This window comes from Lepidochelys kempii, chromosome 1 (assembly GCF_965140265.1).
Source record: "Lepidochelys kempii isolate rLepKem1 chromosome 1, rLepKem1.hap2, whole genome shotgun sequence".
Lineage (NCBI taxonomy): Eukaryota > Metazoa > Chordata > Testudines > Cheloniidae > Lepidochelys > Lepidochelys kempii.
The window spans coordinates 76,430,150-76,446,233 of record NC_133256.1 but is presented as its reverse complement, the minus strand read 5'-3'; the positions used below and the strand labels follow the sequence as shown (position 1 = coordinate 76,446,233).

At 40.2% G+C, this 16,084-nt stretch overlaps 1 protein-coding gene across 13 annotated transcripts in view; it reads left to right on the top strand.

Annotated features, from left to right (window-relative positions):
* The first annotated feature begins 1,170 nt into the window (after positions 1-1,170).
* Positions 1,171-16,084, top strand: part of DACH1 (dachshund family transcription factor 1) — a 462,168-nt gene continuing 447,254 nt past the window's right edge. For 3 of the 13 annotated variants that reach the window (XM_073346457.1, XM_073346504.1, XM_073346466.1), the window contains exon 1: positions 1,174-2,501. In XM_073346457.1, coding sequence (XP_073202558.1) covers positions 1,768-2,501 — 734 coding nt within the window. In that variant the 5' untranslated portion in view covers positions 1,174-1,767. Of the gene's footprint in view, positions 2,502-16,084 lie in introns of all 13 variants that reach the window. The other 10 variants (XM_073346406.1, XM_073346421.1, XM_073346413.1 and 7 more) reach the window with 6 other exon arrangements.

Here is a 16,084-nt window from a genome sequence, read left to right as displayed (position 1 = left end):
CTTCTGTGCACATTATTGCTGCAGCTCGTGCACTTGTATGAAAGATTATTTCTTTGTCTTTTTAAAAAACAGAAAACCCACAAAAGAAATAGAAGACAAAAGCCAAGGCAAGCCCCTTAACCAGATCCCAAAAGGAAATTCGGAGTTCAAGCTAAAACTCTAAACCCTGTGGTGGTCAGGTACTACAACATGTATGCGGCCTGACCCACATTCAAATATATATCTGCATATCCTATAAAATTAGATACTGCGCAAGCGCAACAGCTAATTTTACACCGTACCTGGTGACAGGGGCAGAATATCAAAGATCAAACTTGGATGTGTGGCTTGCAGTCACCTGTTGTTCACAGACCGCTGCAATACCTAGACACAACAGGGTGGGAGTCAGCACTCCGTTTCAGCTCTCTAATATCTTGGCTATTGTATTTAAAGTTACTTCAGCCTTATTAGAACAAATGTTACAACTACTTCTTTTCACGCATTTTATAGTTGACTATCAAAACCACAATCAATCAAACGTGAGTCGGTTTGTACACACTACGAAACACAACCACCAATGCCTTTCTTGTGGAAAAGCTTTACTCTTATGTTCAAAAAGTTCATGGGAGCCTATAGATGAAAACAGGCACTTGTTCATTTCTTTTAAAACTGCTCGGGTAATTCTTTAGCACAACAGATGTTATTTGTAAATTGGAGGAAAAGTAAGTGGCCGGTGTTCTTTGATCCATAAAAGTCTTATTTTCTGGAAATACTGTTGTGTTTGTTTTTCTTTCTTCTGTTGTGTTGCACGCGCCATACCATTACAAGCCCTTCAGTCCTAGTGATCACTATTATGCTCTTTTTGGAATCTTATTAACTTCCACCCCTGCCATTTGGCTTGTTTGTTGTCTTGAGAAAAATACTCCGGGTCCGAGTGTTTTTGTTTTCAAATACATGTGCTACTCCTAAAGTAAATAGCCCTTCAGAAGGTGCGGGGTCGAGTGAAGTCCCCGCCCCTCTGCCCCACACCCCGTTTCTGTGTGGTGAGAAAGAGGCAGCCGAATGCCTGTCAGGAAAACTTGGGTACGTTCTTGGCTCTCGGTCCAGTGTGGGGACAAGCGGTCGCTGGGAAGTGTTTGGAAAAATTACATCTCGTCTCTGTTGAGATGAAACATGAACCCTATAATCTAACGGTTCCTGGAGGAGAGGAGGAGGAAGAGGGATCTCGCTCGCTCTCTGTTTCTTTGCTCTGGGTTCCTGGTTGGATAATTTGGGTTAATACTCGTGAGTGAGGCTTTTGCTGCTTCAAAGGGTATTTCAAGTTGCCGGAGCTCCTCCCCTCTGCACCGTGTGACAACAACAACTCGCCCGGAGAGCTAGAGAGCGAGCGAGCAGCGAGCAGCAGCGGCAGCCAGCACTTTTCAGCTCATTTTCTCTCTGTCATTCCCCTCTCAATCTTTGATCCATGTACTTGCCAGAGAGAACCGAAGTCCTTCAAACCTCCCCCTTCTCACCTTCATCTTTAACTTGGTGCTAGAGCAAGGACCACAAAACAAACAACCCTCCCTCCCTTCCCCTCAACCCCAACCCTACCGCCCGCAGCGGACTTCTCCTCATTCCCCACTTGCGGGACACTTTGTGCGTCTCTCTCTCTCTCTCTCTCCCTCACGCTTCCTCCCTTCTCGGCGGCAGCCGGTTTGGGCCCCCCCCCCCATTCTGCCCCCTCCCCTCTTTTTGTCCGTGCGGCAACTTTTTTCTCCCCCCCCCCCCACCCTCGTATATGTGACCATGGCCGTACCGGCTGCTTTGATCCCTCCGACCCAGCTGGTCCCCCCTCCACCTCCGATCTCAACTTCTGCCGCCTGCACCACCACCACCACCACCTCGTCGGCCACCTCGTCTCCGTCTCCTTCCATCGCTCCCCCGCCAGCCTCTTCGGGGACGAACCTATTCCGGCCGGAGCCCATCGCAGCCGCGGCGGCGGCGGCGGCGGCGGCCACAGTCACCTCCAGCACCAGCAGCGGAGGAGGCGGCGGCGGCGGCGGCGGCGGCAGCAGCAGCAACGGAGGCGGCGGCGGCAACAATTGCAGCCCCAGCCTGGGCACCGGCACCAGCGGCGGCGCGGGCGGCGGCACCTCCACCCCCAGCGCCGCCAACAGCAGCAGCGGCAGCCTGCCGGGCAAGCCGGTGTACTCGACCCCGTCCCCGGTGGAGAACACCCCCCAGAATAATGAGTGCAAGATGGTGGATCTGAGGGGGGCCAAGGTGGCCTCTTTCACCGTGGAGGGCTGCGAGCTCATCTGCCTGCCCCAGGCTTTCGACCTCTTCCTGAAGCACTTGGTCGGGGGCTTGCACACCGTCTACACCAAGCTGAAGCGGCTGGAGATCACGCCCGTGGTGTGCAACGTGGAGCAGGTCCGGATCCTGAGGGGGCTGGGGGCCATCCAGCCCGGCGTGAACCGCTGCAAACTCATCTCCAGGAAGGATTTCGAGACGCTCTACAACGACTGCACCAACGCAAGGTAAAGATCACCCCCCCCCCCACACACACACACCCCATACACACACACACACACACAGCCTCTAACCTCCCCTGCCCCCGCCTCTGACCCACCCTCACACAGGGAGCCCTGACACGCCGCCCGGGCAATCACGGCGCCTCTGCCTGGTGGTGCGGCTGAGCAAGCCCCAAAGCAACCTGTCCTCTGCCCTGCCGCGGCCGCACGAACCGACCCCCGCCCCTCCGCCCGGCGCACCGGGCTGGGGGATGTGGGCCGGGAAGGTGCTGGGGCGCGGGGGGGGGGCTGTTCTTTCCTCAGCCCCTTGAAAGTGTCAGCCTGCCCCCGCTTCCCCCCAGTACTGTGCGCCTCTCGCCCCCCAGGCTGACGGGAGGGGGGGGGGGATGAGCTAGGCGCCGGCTGGGGAGGGGGCTCAGGAATGGGGCGAGGCGGTGCAAGGGGGCAGCTGATGTTAAACCCGGGGCTCAGAGTGCTTGCTCTGCCCCCTCACCCCACCCCTTCCCCGCCGGGTTGATTTGTATAAACCGCCACGGGGCGCCCGGAGACGGTGCTGCGAAGGCTGGCTGGGGGGCAGAGGGGGGACGGGGGACGGGACGTGAGAGTGCCGGGGAGCCGGCGCACAGCCTCGCCGGGCTTTCTCTGAACTGTGGCCCGACAGCCAGCGTCCCCAGGCCGGCCACGGCGGGCACGGCTCCAAAAGGGGCGACTAGGTGTGTGACAGCCCGCGGCAGCTGTCACAGGGGACGTGGCGTTGCTGGAGGGGGAGAGTTGTAAAGCGCCGGGCCCGTCCTGCTCTCTCGGGCGGGTTAGTCTCTGGGAAGCAGGTGTGTGAGCGAGGCGAGGGGCCGGAGTAGGTGACTCGCGAAGCAGAAGCGTGGAGGGGATTTGGCAGGGCTGAATCATATATTACGGCGCATCTTCTTAACAATAATGCGTGAATCACACATGGGAAGGGAGGGCAGCATTCCAGCTCGGGACAGATCGCAGGACACACTCACACACGTCAAGACACTCAAACAAAGGCAGCCCGCGATCATCTAAAGTTGGCGCAACTGGGGTGGGGGGGTGGGGGTGGGGGGTGGAAACTGACAAAAGAGGAAATTCCTTTTGAAATAACAGCTTGCTTAAAAACGGCGAGTGAAAGAATGGGACTGTTACTACTAAATCTGTCTGATTAGGAAAGGGAGGCAACGGGAACTGAACAACTGCTGTGAGCTAAAGAGCAGAGTGTTTGGAAGCTTCTTCACTTCATCAAAGCCCCCGTTGGTTTCTGGGGGGTCTGCTGGTTTGAAACGGCTTCGGAGCTTGGTGGGAAACTTTATAGAGTAGCTCAGATTTGCCATTAAAGAGGCTGAAGCAGAGTCTCTCTCTTGTCAACTGTTATTTTCATTAAACGCAAACAGGCTCTTCCAACTCATAATTTGGGTTTCTCTTTTTTCCATGTGAGATTTTAAGATACAGCAGCAGCAGCACGTGGGGAATTAACCCCCGATGAGACTTTGTTCATTCCATTTGTAAGGACTGGGTGTGACTCTATTTTTTCTCTCTCTCTCCTTGAATTAGTTGGGGGTAGTAGTTGGACTCATTATCCTAGGGCAAGGCAAAGGAAAGCACTTATTCGTGCCTTTATTTCTAGCTTGATTATTGACGTTTACGAATAGTCAGGGGAGCAGGACAAACATAACCTGGAATAACTTTAGAGCATTAATGTACCTGTGTAACTACTTTGGTCATGTGTTGGGTACTAGACATGGTTTGTGGTGGAATCAAATGAGTTTGTAAATGAAGAATAATAAAAGGTAGCGTTAGGATGCCTGTCCTGTATACATGTATTGAAAAAGACTGACATTAAACATTATATCAGCTTTATTTTTGTGACTAAATCCTTCCACTTTTGCAAGGTGTAACACAGTTTGTGAATATTGTTAAAACATAGGCTGGTCATGTCAACACTGCAAAATTGACTGTGTTTCAACAGTGTCAGGGGACTGCTGTGTTGTAATCCAACATGGTAGGAATTACAGTATGGACAGGAATGAGCAGACCTGGCCCTTAAAGAACAGTATTGTAGTAGAATATTTATATATCCATTAACTAAATAAATTAATTGAAAGGACTTACAGTTTGTATGCAAGTTGCAGTATGTACAAGTGAAGCATGGTGTTTCAGTGAGTTTTGATCAAGCTAAATTTCATCTTCAGTACACACAACTGAATTTACTTCACAGTTTCTTTCCTTGGACATGTTTTAATATGATTTTTCTTTCATTTCAAATGGTTTATTTTTAATTAAGTTGTATCTTTACAGAATATATTGATATTAGAATAGTTTGATCTCATTGCAATAAATTGGCCTTTTCAGGCTAGCAGTTGCAGTACACTTTATCTGAATGATGTTTCATATTTCGAGAGAGAAAACTTACTTTTGAGATTAAAAATATAAGTGTAAATCTTACAGACAGATTGTTATACTCCCAACATCCAAAATATTTTATCCATATATTTGTATCATAGTCAGTTGACACACTGGAGTAAGATTAATTCTTTTTTTTAGACAATGCTAACAGCTTAGTCAAGGGTAATCCATTATTTAATCAAATGTGCATTTCAACACAGCTATTAATTTATTGTGAAAAAAATCACATTTGGTTTATCTACATATTTTGATTCATTAGTTATCAATTTCTGTGAAAAACATTATAATTTATCTAAAATGAACCTTACTCTTTATAGATTGTAACCATTTGGTTGAAAAGATATTAAATGAGATCTGAAAAGTTTTTGTGAGTGTTAGTCCAAAATGTACTCTTTTAACTGCAGTGGCAACTATATTTAAAAATCAATAAAGCATCAGGGAATTTTCTTTTGAATACTTAGAAGTCAGTTAGCAAAATGAATTGGTTCCTGTGTCTGTCTGATTCTAATAATTAAAATACCTTTTTACTAAATTAGTTCTCTGTATCAGTGGAAAATAAGTCTTCTAATGTGGGGACTGATTCTTCTTTCCTATTCACACTGATCTTTGCTTCTGTCTTTTCCATATAAAGCTCTGGTCACCAGACAAAAATTTCAGGAAGTAGCAATCAAGGCATCTATGCAACAGTATGAGGAAGTGGGGTTGGCATGGATAGGAGACTCTCAGGGGATGATAGATAGCCAGATGCCAAACTAAAAGGCAAAAATGTAAAAAAGATTGTAAGTTGGTAGATATCAATTTTTTTCAGTTATATATGAAACAAGCCCTAGTACATTATTCATCAGATGTTATCTATGTAGGATTCATGGGTTGGTACCCACTGATCCTTGGCTGTTTCAGGTCTCTTGTGTCCCAGAGCACTTGTGGAATTTTGCCGCACTGGTCCCCTCCATGGAGGCTTGCATTGACTTTAAAGGGCTTTGGATCAGGCCCCATTTGAGTAGTGAGGAAAGGCATGCCTTCTTCTTTCCCCCATCCTGTGGCCAGTATATGATAATCTTTTCTGGTACTTGGAGATGCTATTGACTGAGTTAATTGACATTCGTACTGAAAATGGAGAATTATTATTGATTGATAGTAATTTCTTAAAATATGACATATGACATAATTGCTTTTGAATACAGAATATCACTAGGATAGAGGATTAAAGAATTTTTGTCTAACACTTGTCTTCCATTGCAATTATTCAAGTCTACATTTGCTAGCTTTTGTTCCTTTCACATCACATGGAACTAGCATGTACTTGTTTACAGAATTTTGCACTAATGCAGGATTTTCCTATTTGTCTTTATTAAAATATGTATTCAAACTAAATAGGTTACCATAGCCCACATGTATTTCATATGAGCCAGTCAACAAGTCACAGCATAGGCACACCACAAGTAATATCTAATGAATAAAATCCATGTTTAGAAGTTTACTCGTGTTGTGATATATTTCCAAGATATTATGCAGAAGTTGAATATTTATAGGTTATGTAAACAAAGAAGATTTATAGAAGGCCAGAAGATAAGTTATATTAACTGCATATTCAAGGGGAGACTAAAAGGTTGGGAGATATCATCTCAAAACTTTGAAAAAAATATTTTTTATCTAGTTCAGTCTTTATCAGTTGGTAAAAATTATAACTTGAAAGTGAGTTTTGTGAAATATAATAATAATTGTCATACCAGATCAGACCCTTTATACCTTTAATCTGGTACTCAGTCTCTGATAGTAGCCTATTCTTCCCCACCAATGTACCTAGCCAGTTGTGCATGGTGGGTGTGTTTGGTGAATGGTGATCATGGGGGAAATTCCTTCCTGATCTCTTCAGGTGATTAGCTTATGTCCTGAAGCATGCAGTTTGATTAGCCCCATCTTTATGTTAGCTGAAAGAGCTAGAAATGTTGTTAGTGATCATAGAATTATACAGTTTTTTTTACAAATCTTTTACAGACAGAGTTTCATATACTTTGGCTGTTCATTAGTTATTTAGTAATCATTATTAAGAGAACTAAACAGGAATAATGAACATATGGAAGCACACTGAGATACACGTGCATGTTTGCCAGTAAGTGATTTTAGTTCTTGCTTTTACAAACTATTGTCTTTCTATTTGTCTTCTGTAAAATTATCAGGGTTTAAATCCTGTGGGACTGATTCTAATCTTACTCAGTTTTGTTATAGGTAAGAAATGGTTATAGCTAAATTACAAAATGTAATCTGCAAACTTTCTTAAACAATTTAGTTAAAACAGAAATATTCTTGTTATGGTAAATGAAAAGTTTAAGTAAAGATTTAATATTTACTAGTTAAATACTAATGCATAATGCCCCCTATTAGTTAAAATCTCATTTTCAGTATGCCTGTGGATGTTACTTTGAGTAAAGTATAGTTAAACAGACCTTACTGACCTTATTTGACCTTATTTAATACTTGTGTGTGTAACTAGCTTTTGTAAATTAGCCTAGTATATATTCGGAATTGTTGTTAGAAAAAAGTTATTGTCTGAATGCCATTTAATATTTCTCCTGTCTTTCTGGGTTTTGTTACTAAGTCATTCCAAACAGTTGTTTTTGTCTATCCGTATGATACATCATCTGAAGTACACTCTAGATGAAACATGGAATTTAAGAATGCATGTCTTGTAACATGCAATAAAAATGAAGAATGAATATTTTTATACACTACATTGCAGTTTCATATTTTTATCTTTTATTTCTGGAACTATATTATTGATATATGAAATTATTATAGAGATATCTGGTACAGGTAAGTCTCCGTCAGCCTTTCCAGTATAACCTCTTCATGTAAGAGTTTTATAACTTAGCTGCTAAGATTAACTCCAGGCTGAAGTTTGGCATTCACAGTCTCAGACTGAAAATATCCTGTTTTATAAAAATTACCAGAACCAATCCACAAAAAGCCCAAAACATAAAGCGCGTCTGCCTATTTTAATCCATATAGCTGGTTTTATTGGTTTTAGATTTGTTTTGTTCTTTTACAACTTAAATGTGGCTTGTTTAAAAAATAACATTTTGGGCATCTGGTTTATATTCTGAGATAATTCCATTCATTGTTTTAAAATAGTTAAGTTATTAACCTTTTGCAAATTATGTACTGCACGTGTGCAGTAATTTTTTCAATAATCTTTAAATGTGAATACTGTAACAGCACCATAATGTGGACTGACATAATATGAATTGACAGTAAATTTCTAGTTGCCTAAATATGTATTTAAATGATAGAGCAGAAGAATCATCTGCAAAAAGCTATTATGAGCCAGAGAGTTAATTCATATATAGATAATTTCTACAATGTGCTTTATGGAGGAACGTTTCTTTTTTCATCGTCATTTTAATTTGTTTAAAAAAAACCTCACTGCGATTCACAACAAAATGTCTATGCTTAAAATAAAGGCAAGTGTATGATTTCAAATGATAAAAGCCAGAAGACTGACTCCAATGAGTAACTTCATCCTTAATTCCCCTTGCTCTGCTTATTTATCTAATATGGTTCTTTACCAGGGGCATCTTATAACAATTTTTCTGATATTTTGTTTCATAAGCAGTGCAATATATTGGAAAAGAAGTGTGGTCTCTTAAATATGGAATTTCATCATTAATTGAATTTCTCTACTTTGTCATTTTAAGCCACACAATGATTTTTTATTTTTTTATGGATGAAAAGGAAACGTGTACTCCTCTTCCTCCTGAACATAGTGTGAATTTTCTTACTGTCTTTGGTCAGAGAAGGATCAGGTTTTGTTTGTACAGTTGGGGCCCAATCCTTCAGCTTTTATTCACATGAACAGGCCTACTGAAGCCAATAAAACTGCTTGCATGAGTGAGGTCTGCAGAACAGGGCCCATAATGTATATTTTTTTCTTTCAAATATGTTTCTGAGGTTTAAAAATGTAGAATTGACATCCCTACTTTAATATGGCAAGTATCTGACACTGCAAAATTACAGAGTAGATTTTTTTTAAAGTTTATATAAGTGGATTGTTAATTAAAAGTTTATGGTAATAATTGTTTTGATTTAGTAAATATTTTACAGTTTTGAGCATGCAGTTGCTACTATCTCACACCCCTGAAAAGAAACCTACATACTCTCTTTTTATGATTAGCAGTATCTAGTTAATATGCAGTTGTGTTCCCATTCAAACAATGAGAACTAATCAACTGTTGTAAATATATTTGTTGTATCTGATGTATAATTTTTAACTTGTCTGAGATGAAACGTTTAAATCAGAGAGAAAAAAAGTTATATTTTTTGTTTAAAAATATCAAACATTGAAATTTTATGTATATCGCAAGATTGAAATAATTTGTCTATCCAAAATCCAGAAACAGTAGAGCAGGTGCAATTATTATTTCCTGGTGTACCTCACCACAGTAATTGGGAGTTCTCTTCCATTAAGATGAGAAGGTGTTTCAGTCACAAAATTTTATTCATCCTTAGGCCTCTTTAAATTAGTCCAATTGCTAAATTCTGCCAATATGCATGGCAGTTTTTCCTTCTGATCCAAGTCAAGCTTGGATCTGAGCTAGGCTTTCAGGCTAGTTTAGCTTTGTCCATTATAAATGTATGTGACTGGAATAAAAGATGCTAAATCCAGCAGATAACTAGAAAGAGCCATCAAGCACCTCCTATTTTAATTACTCCTTTTGTTCTTTAGGATGTATGACTAAAGAAGGGTCATAGCGCAGGTATGTATACTGCACCTTGTTGCCAACTGAGAATAATAGACATCTGAATAGAAATGGGATGAGGTTGGTGGGGGAGAAAAAAGGAATTGTTAACTCTGACTGCTACAAACATTTTCATGCCATTGACAGCCACGTTTGTTATATCATGGTGTCATGATTGAAATGCATAACTCTGAATAGAATGAATCTCATGAGTTAGTGCCCTTGTAAAAATTGTGTAATGGTAAAGTACTGGGAGAAAATAAACATGAATTTTACACATTTGAACAACAAGCTTGTTGTTTAAAAAGCATATCTCAGAATATGCTTGATATTAATGTATTGTGGCGTGATGTTTCTTACTGGATAGTAATTTTGAATAGCTTACTTTTGGGAAATATTTTTATACATTTTCCTATGTAAACAACAGTTTGCAATCACAAATCATCTTGTTGCGCAAGCTGAAAACCGGGTAGGGATCATATAAAGTGATTAATATTTAATTACATATCTTTTAACCTTGATTTCAGGGGGTGCCAGAAACTTTCTAGTGATTGCACTCTGTTTCAAATTAAAAGTTAACTGGTGATTTTTCTTGAGGAAAAAACCCAATAACAAAATTATTGTATTTTTTATAAAAATGTATAAACAATATATTACAATTCTTTTAATTTATAATAAGTCTAGGCATGGTTTTTTAACAAATTAGTTTAAATGTTCTTTAAAATGCATCACAGAATAAGTCACTTTGAATTGCGGTCTTTCAAATTTAGATGAAATGTAAATTTAATAATTTTGTTTTTTTACTTAATACACTCTAATAACTGGAAATAGTACTTTGGAATTTCAAGTATTTAACTTGAATGAGTTGCATTGTTTGTGGTCTGATGCTATGAAAAGTGGTTTCTTTTGTTATAGAGGTTCATCTATAGAAAACATCTGTTTAAATGTAAAAAAAAACCCTCAAAAACCTGTGTCCCCAGTTCTGCACATTGACACTTAATTGACGTGCTTAACTTTGAGAATATGAGCTGTCTCATTGCCTTCAAGCATTCTACTCACATGCTTAAAGTTACGCACTCACATAAAACTTTGTAGGATCAGGGTCTATACTAAGAAATCACCTGAAATATTGTATACAAACATATCAGAGTATATTGTTTTTGCATTTGTGGTGGCAATTACAAAATATTTTGCATTATTTAGTGTCTTGTAAATGAGCAACTGAATGTCATTTTACAAGTTAGTCCTGATAAATTCTTTTAGAGCTAAAGTGGAATAGAACTCAAGTAGCCAATGATAAAAGAAGAAAAAAATAACTTTGTACAGTTACTAAGATGATGAGCACAGTATCAGCACTTACATAGGTAGAAAAGTCATAATATGAGCTATTCCTTTTATGTATTATATTTTCCCTCCTCCCCTACTCCGTGTCATAAGAATGGCTGTTAGAGTTCTGAGGATTCTTCTGCTTTCCTGTGTTTTAACCCTTCATCTTCAAGGCCCTATACAACAGCCACAGTTCTTCCAGTTAAGATGCTGCTTTTTGGAGTCCTTCATCATTTCTCTGGGGATTGCTTTTGAAGAACATGAGGCTCTGCTTAGCCCTAAGCACTACTGTCACAATTCTGTTCTAATTCAAGACAGTGAGAATTTTACTATTGATTTCAATAGGAAAAAGCTTTGGTCTTAAGCTAATATTCATAACCTTTACCAGATCTGGTAAAGATGAATATTTCTAAAACTTAAAATGCGAGTAATTTCATAGTGATTTAACATTATCTTACATATATCACATGGATGACATGCAGCTCCATACATTCCAATGAAAACTAACCTGCTAGGATTTATTTTATAATGTGGCCTACATAAATATTATGTCAATTCCACACCTACAACAGTGCCATCTTTGGAAAAAATCATTATTCTCTCTTTTTATGCCATGGTTTTGGTTATGATGGGGCCAGGAGTAGAAACACAAAGAAAATTAGATTTAAATAAAAGCTAAAATAATGCCAGAGTTCTGATTTTTAAACTGTTATTAGAACATTCCCTGTTAAATCTACCACATGGGACTAGATCCTGATCTCAGTCACACCACTGTCAGTCCAGAGTGACTCCACTGTAGATAATAAAGTTACTCCAGAGTTATACTAGCTGGTCTAACTGGAATCAGACTTTTGGCCTATAATTAATTGTTTTGTACTTTGGTTTACAGAAAATATGATGATAATGCATCACAGAATGAGTCACTTAGGGTCATTTAAGTGATGGCCTTAACTTGGAATTGCTTTAATTTTGTTTTATTATAAGCTTAATTGTACAGGTCACAGCAGTTAAAATATAGCTAAGTGCAAGTATAAGATCCACTTTTTAGAAATAATAATGCAAATATGTTAACTTAGTAATTTTGGAGCATGTAGCTGTGCATATGAAAATACCTGTGTGAATTGTAAGAAAAACAAACAAACTAATACATTTCATAACATTGTTTGCTATGGTAGGTCATCAGTGAAATATTTAGATGGTTAGATTAAAAATCTTAGGTCACAGCTACACGTAAATTGGTTTGACTCCACCTCATGGTACAACTGCTGGGAGGGGTAAAGGCCAAGAAAATTTCAAAAGGATTCCTTTGCAGAGTTTCTTCCACATTATTCCATTGGAGTGGAGGAGGGGGTGGAATTTGTCATTCCATGGGATGAGCTTTAGGGCCAGCCCCCAAACTGAGTGGATGCATGGTTTACAAAGGACACCAGGGCCATTTTTTAGAGGGCTGGTATCTTCGCTCTGGCTCTGTAGCCCTAGTATTTTTCCCTGCACCCCAGTCTCCGAGTCTGCTACCAGGAGCTGCCCACTGAATTCTCTCTTGAAGAGAGATTTCCATCACAGAAAAGTTCCAGAGGCAATATGGTATAGCTTGTATTACATTTCACAGGTAGTTTCCATCCAGGTGGGCTGGTGTGGGATGAAGTACAGTTTACTTTCTGGCATCCTGTACAGGTGTGAATTCTGCAGAGTGCTGCCATCTGTTGTGGAGTAGAGGATGACTGCAAAGAGGTGGCTCACACCCTCTTTTGCCTTGGCTCAGGAGATCCTCCTGCAGTTTTAGAGGGTGTGATCTGGGCCAGGATAATTTGTATTACTAATTTAAACAGTAGTTTGTAACTCTTTTAAAACATCTGATAGTGGTGGAGTTGAATTGAAATCAGGTACTTTTACAACAGCATTTTGGCAAATCCTGAAATTTTGGGTGGTGAAGGAAAGCATGGCGTCTGTGAAACCACTTTGTTTTTCTTGAAAGTTTAGGTATGCATAAATCACAGGCAGAGTGGAAGGAACCATTGTGTGGTTATTAGATCATGGGACTGGCATTAGGGAGACCTGGGAGCAAGGCCAGTTCAACTAAATCTTTGGTTCCTGGTGAAGACATTCTAAATGGCTCTTCCTTCCCTTACTGCAGGGCACAAGATTTAAATGTAGATTTCTTCTTTTGTGCCAAGCTATGGAAATTGTGAGGATTCAGTCTTAAGCGAGGGAAGGATAAGGGATGTCCAGAACTGGTTGGTGGTTCTTGAAAGGATCAGCAGAATAGTGGTTAGATATTTTTCTTGCTAAACAGGTGGAGCTACCATACAAAGTGAGAGAGCCTCCAAAGGGCTCAAGTTATCATTCCAGAGCTCTCAGCATGAAGCATTTCATACTCTGCACCACATGGCACTGGAACATAAGAATAAACATTGTACTACTGTGATGGGTTTTTCCCGGGGGCAACCTGAACCCTCTGTTCCACCAACCTAGGATCCCTCTCACACTATGATGCTGTTGGAAAACTACAAACCTCTGGCAGGTACTGTACTTACACAGACATCCACAGGCAGGGACATACCCAATTGCATCATATGAATGCTTCTCCCAGACACTCATGAACCAACAATAGAAAGGCTCCAGCGAATTCCCCCCAGTCCTGCTGCCTTGAACCCCAGAACTATACTATCTTGCCCTGGTCAGAAGCATGACCAGTGAAGTTCGTTACCCAGTCCACCCCTCCCTTGATGTGGAGAGGACATACATTAGCCTTTGTAAAGTGAGCTGAGATTTCCCAAGCACTTCAACCAAAATGCAGTGTTTTAGGTAAAATATAAAACAGGTTTATTAAGTACAGAAAGGTAGATATTAAGTGATTCTATGTAGTAAGGATAGAGATCAAAGTTGGTTACCTAAAAAATAAAATAAATTTGCAGTCTAAGTTCTATAAACTAAACAGGACTTGAATCAAGTAGTGTCTCACCCTGATAGATGGTACAAACAGATCACAGAACTTTAATACACACACAGTACAACTCTCCTCCAACACAGGACCCCCTCCCCAGTTCAGAGTCTTTGTTTTCCAGATGTGTTTCCAAGTGTTTAGTTGTGGGGGGAGTGAGACCAATTGATAATGTCACTTCCCCTCTTTTATAGTTCTAGATCTTTGCTTGTGACATGGGGGTGTTCCCAACCTCACAGTATATTTAAGTAACACACACACAGAAAAACTTCATAACTTCACTTACAATGATAGCACATACAATTCAAAAGGATATTAATGTTCAACAGATCAAGACTTTTAAAATGATACCTCACAAGGCATACTTTGTACAAAACATATAATTATATGACAGTGGTGAATATGAGAGTTCCTACATGCTGCTTGGAAGCACAGAGTGCCACAACTACAATTTTAGCGTATCCCTGAAGGGATACGGCCTTTGTAGCATTGGGCCCTCTGCAGCTGCAGGTTTGCTAGCACTGTCTATACTTGCCCTGCTGAGTTCTCTCCTCAGTTCTGCCACTGACTCCATATGTGACTTAAAGCATGTTCCTTTAACTCAATGTATCTCATTTTACCTACCCATAAAATTAGGATAATATTTACAATGATATGGTGAAGGATAATAAAATAATTTTTGTAAAATTCTCTATGAAGTATGCTTCACATGTGCTAAATGTACTATAGTGATTACGTATGTAAAACACTTCAGCATCTAAACTTAATTTATAAAATACACCATCAGCTAAAGCCATTGGCATTGTTGGGTGATAAGTCATCTGTTCTTTGGTTTATTATGCTATTTTTGAAAGAAGAATATAGATAATTTATTTTATAGAGCTAGAAAATGCATTCTCATTGGCAATGGAAGGTTATAGCTAACTATTAATTAGCTAATTTTAGATATTATTTTGTGAATTCTTGTCTTTCTTTCTGGAAAGTGTATTGTGATCTGTCTTCTGCTAAGCTAATTGTTTCCTTTCACAGTCCAAGATGTATGCAGATTTGAACTTGTAGCCAAGAACAGTGCTGCTGTGCTTCAAATTGCCAAAAGATCCCAAGGGAGAGAAACTTAACCTGCTTTTATGAAACCATAGAATTACATTTATACAGGTTACCCCATGGGAAAGAAATGAACTGATCTCAATTCATTCCTAAATATTGGAGCTTTATGGGTCAAATTTGATTCCCTGCCCCACTGCCCAACACCTGGTGGTCTACTAAATGTCGTCAGTGGATATTTTTAGAAACTTGTTTTACATTAGGCATGTATGATATTTCTAATGTTTAACAATTTAGTTTCCAGTATTCTCATACTTTACAGGTTCTAATGGTATCTTGATATAAATTGCAAAAAGTTTAAGACTACAGAATATATTCACTACATGCTTACAAAGCACATTTAAACCAAAACTGAAATCACCTTGAAACTGGATTTATTTAACGAAGTGCTCTGTTCAGCCCAAATTTGCCTCCATGACTATTATCCCACAAAGGCTCTGTAAACCTTCTAGAGTCTACAACTGTGGAAACTATTTCCTATTCCAAGGCAATCTTTCCCACTTGGAAGAAGTTGTTCAATACTGAAATTGGCCTAAAAGGGTTGAACAAGTCTAGCTCTTTTTAGGGACAGTCACAGATTTGGGCTCCTTTCATCTAGGAGACTTCCTCTCTTGTCATGCTCTGTCCCAACAGTTGAGATCAGCTGGAACACCTGAGCTGATGTTCCCTATCTTTGTCCTTGAACCGGGAACAGAGCATGGTCTGTGGAGCTATCAGCCTTCACCTGCAAGCGGTCTTAGGTTTGTTCTAACTGCTATGGTTTCAGCACGAAGTGTTACATGCTAAGAAATGGAAGTTGTAATATATAGAAATTGCTCTTCCTGACCAGCTCTGCCACTCCCAAATATGGAGATGGGACTTGGTTGCTTCGCACACTAGTTGAACTTTTTTCTGTAGTCAACATTAATTAGTCCATGGATTTTCCAGTCTGGTTCTGATGGTATAGCATGTCTCTAAGACTATTTTTCGGGGCCACTTTTTCATTTGACTAAGATAGTGAGGGGCAGGGAAGTCACATGGTCTCTCAGTTTTATTCTGCATCTTTGATGTGAACTAGAAAAGGC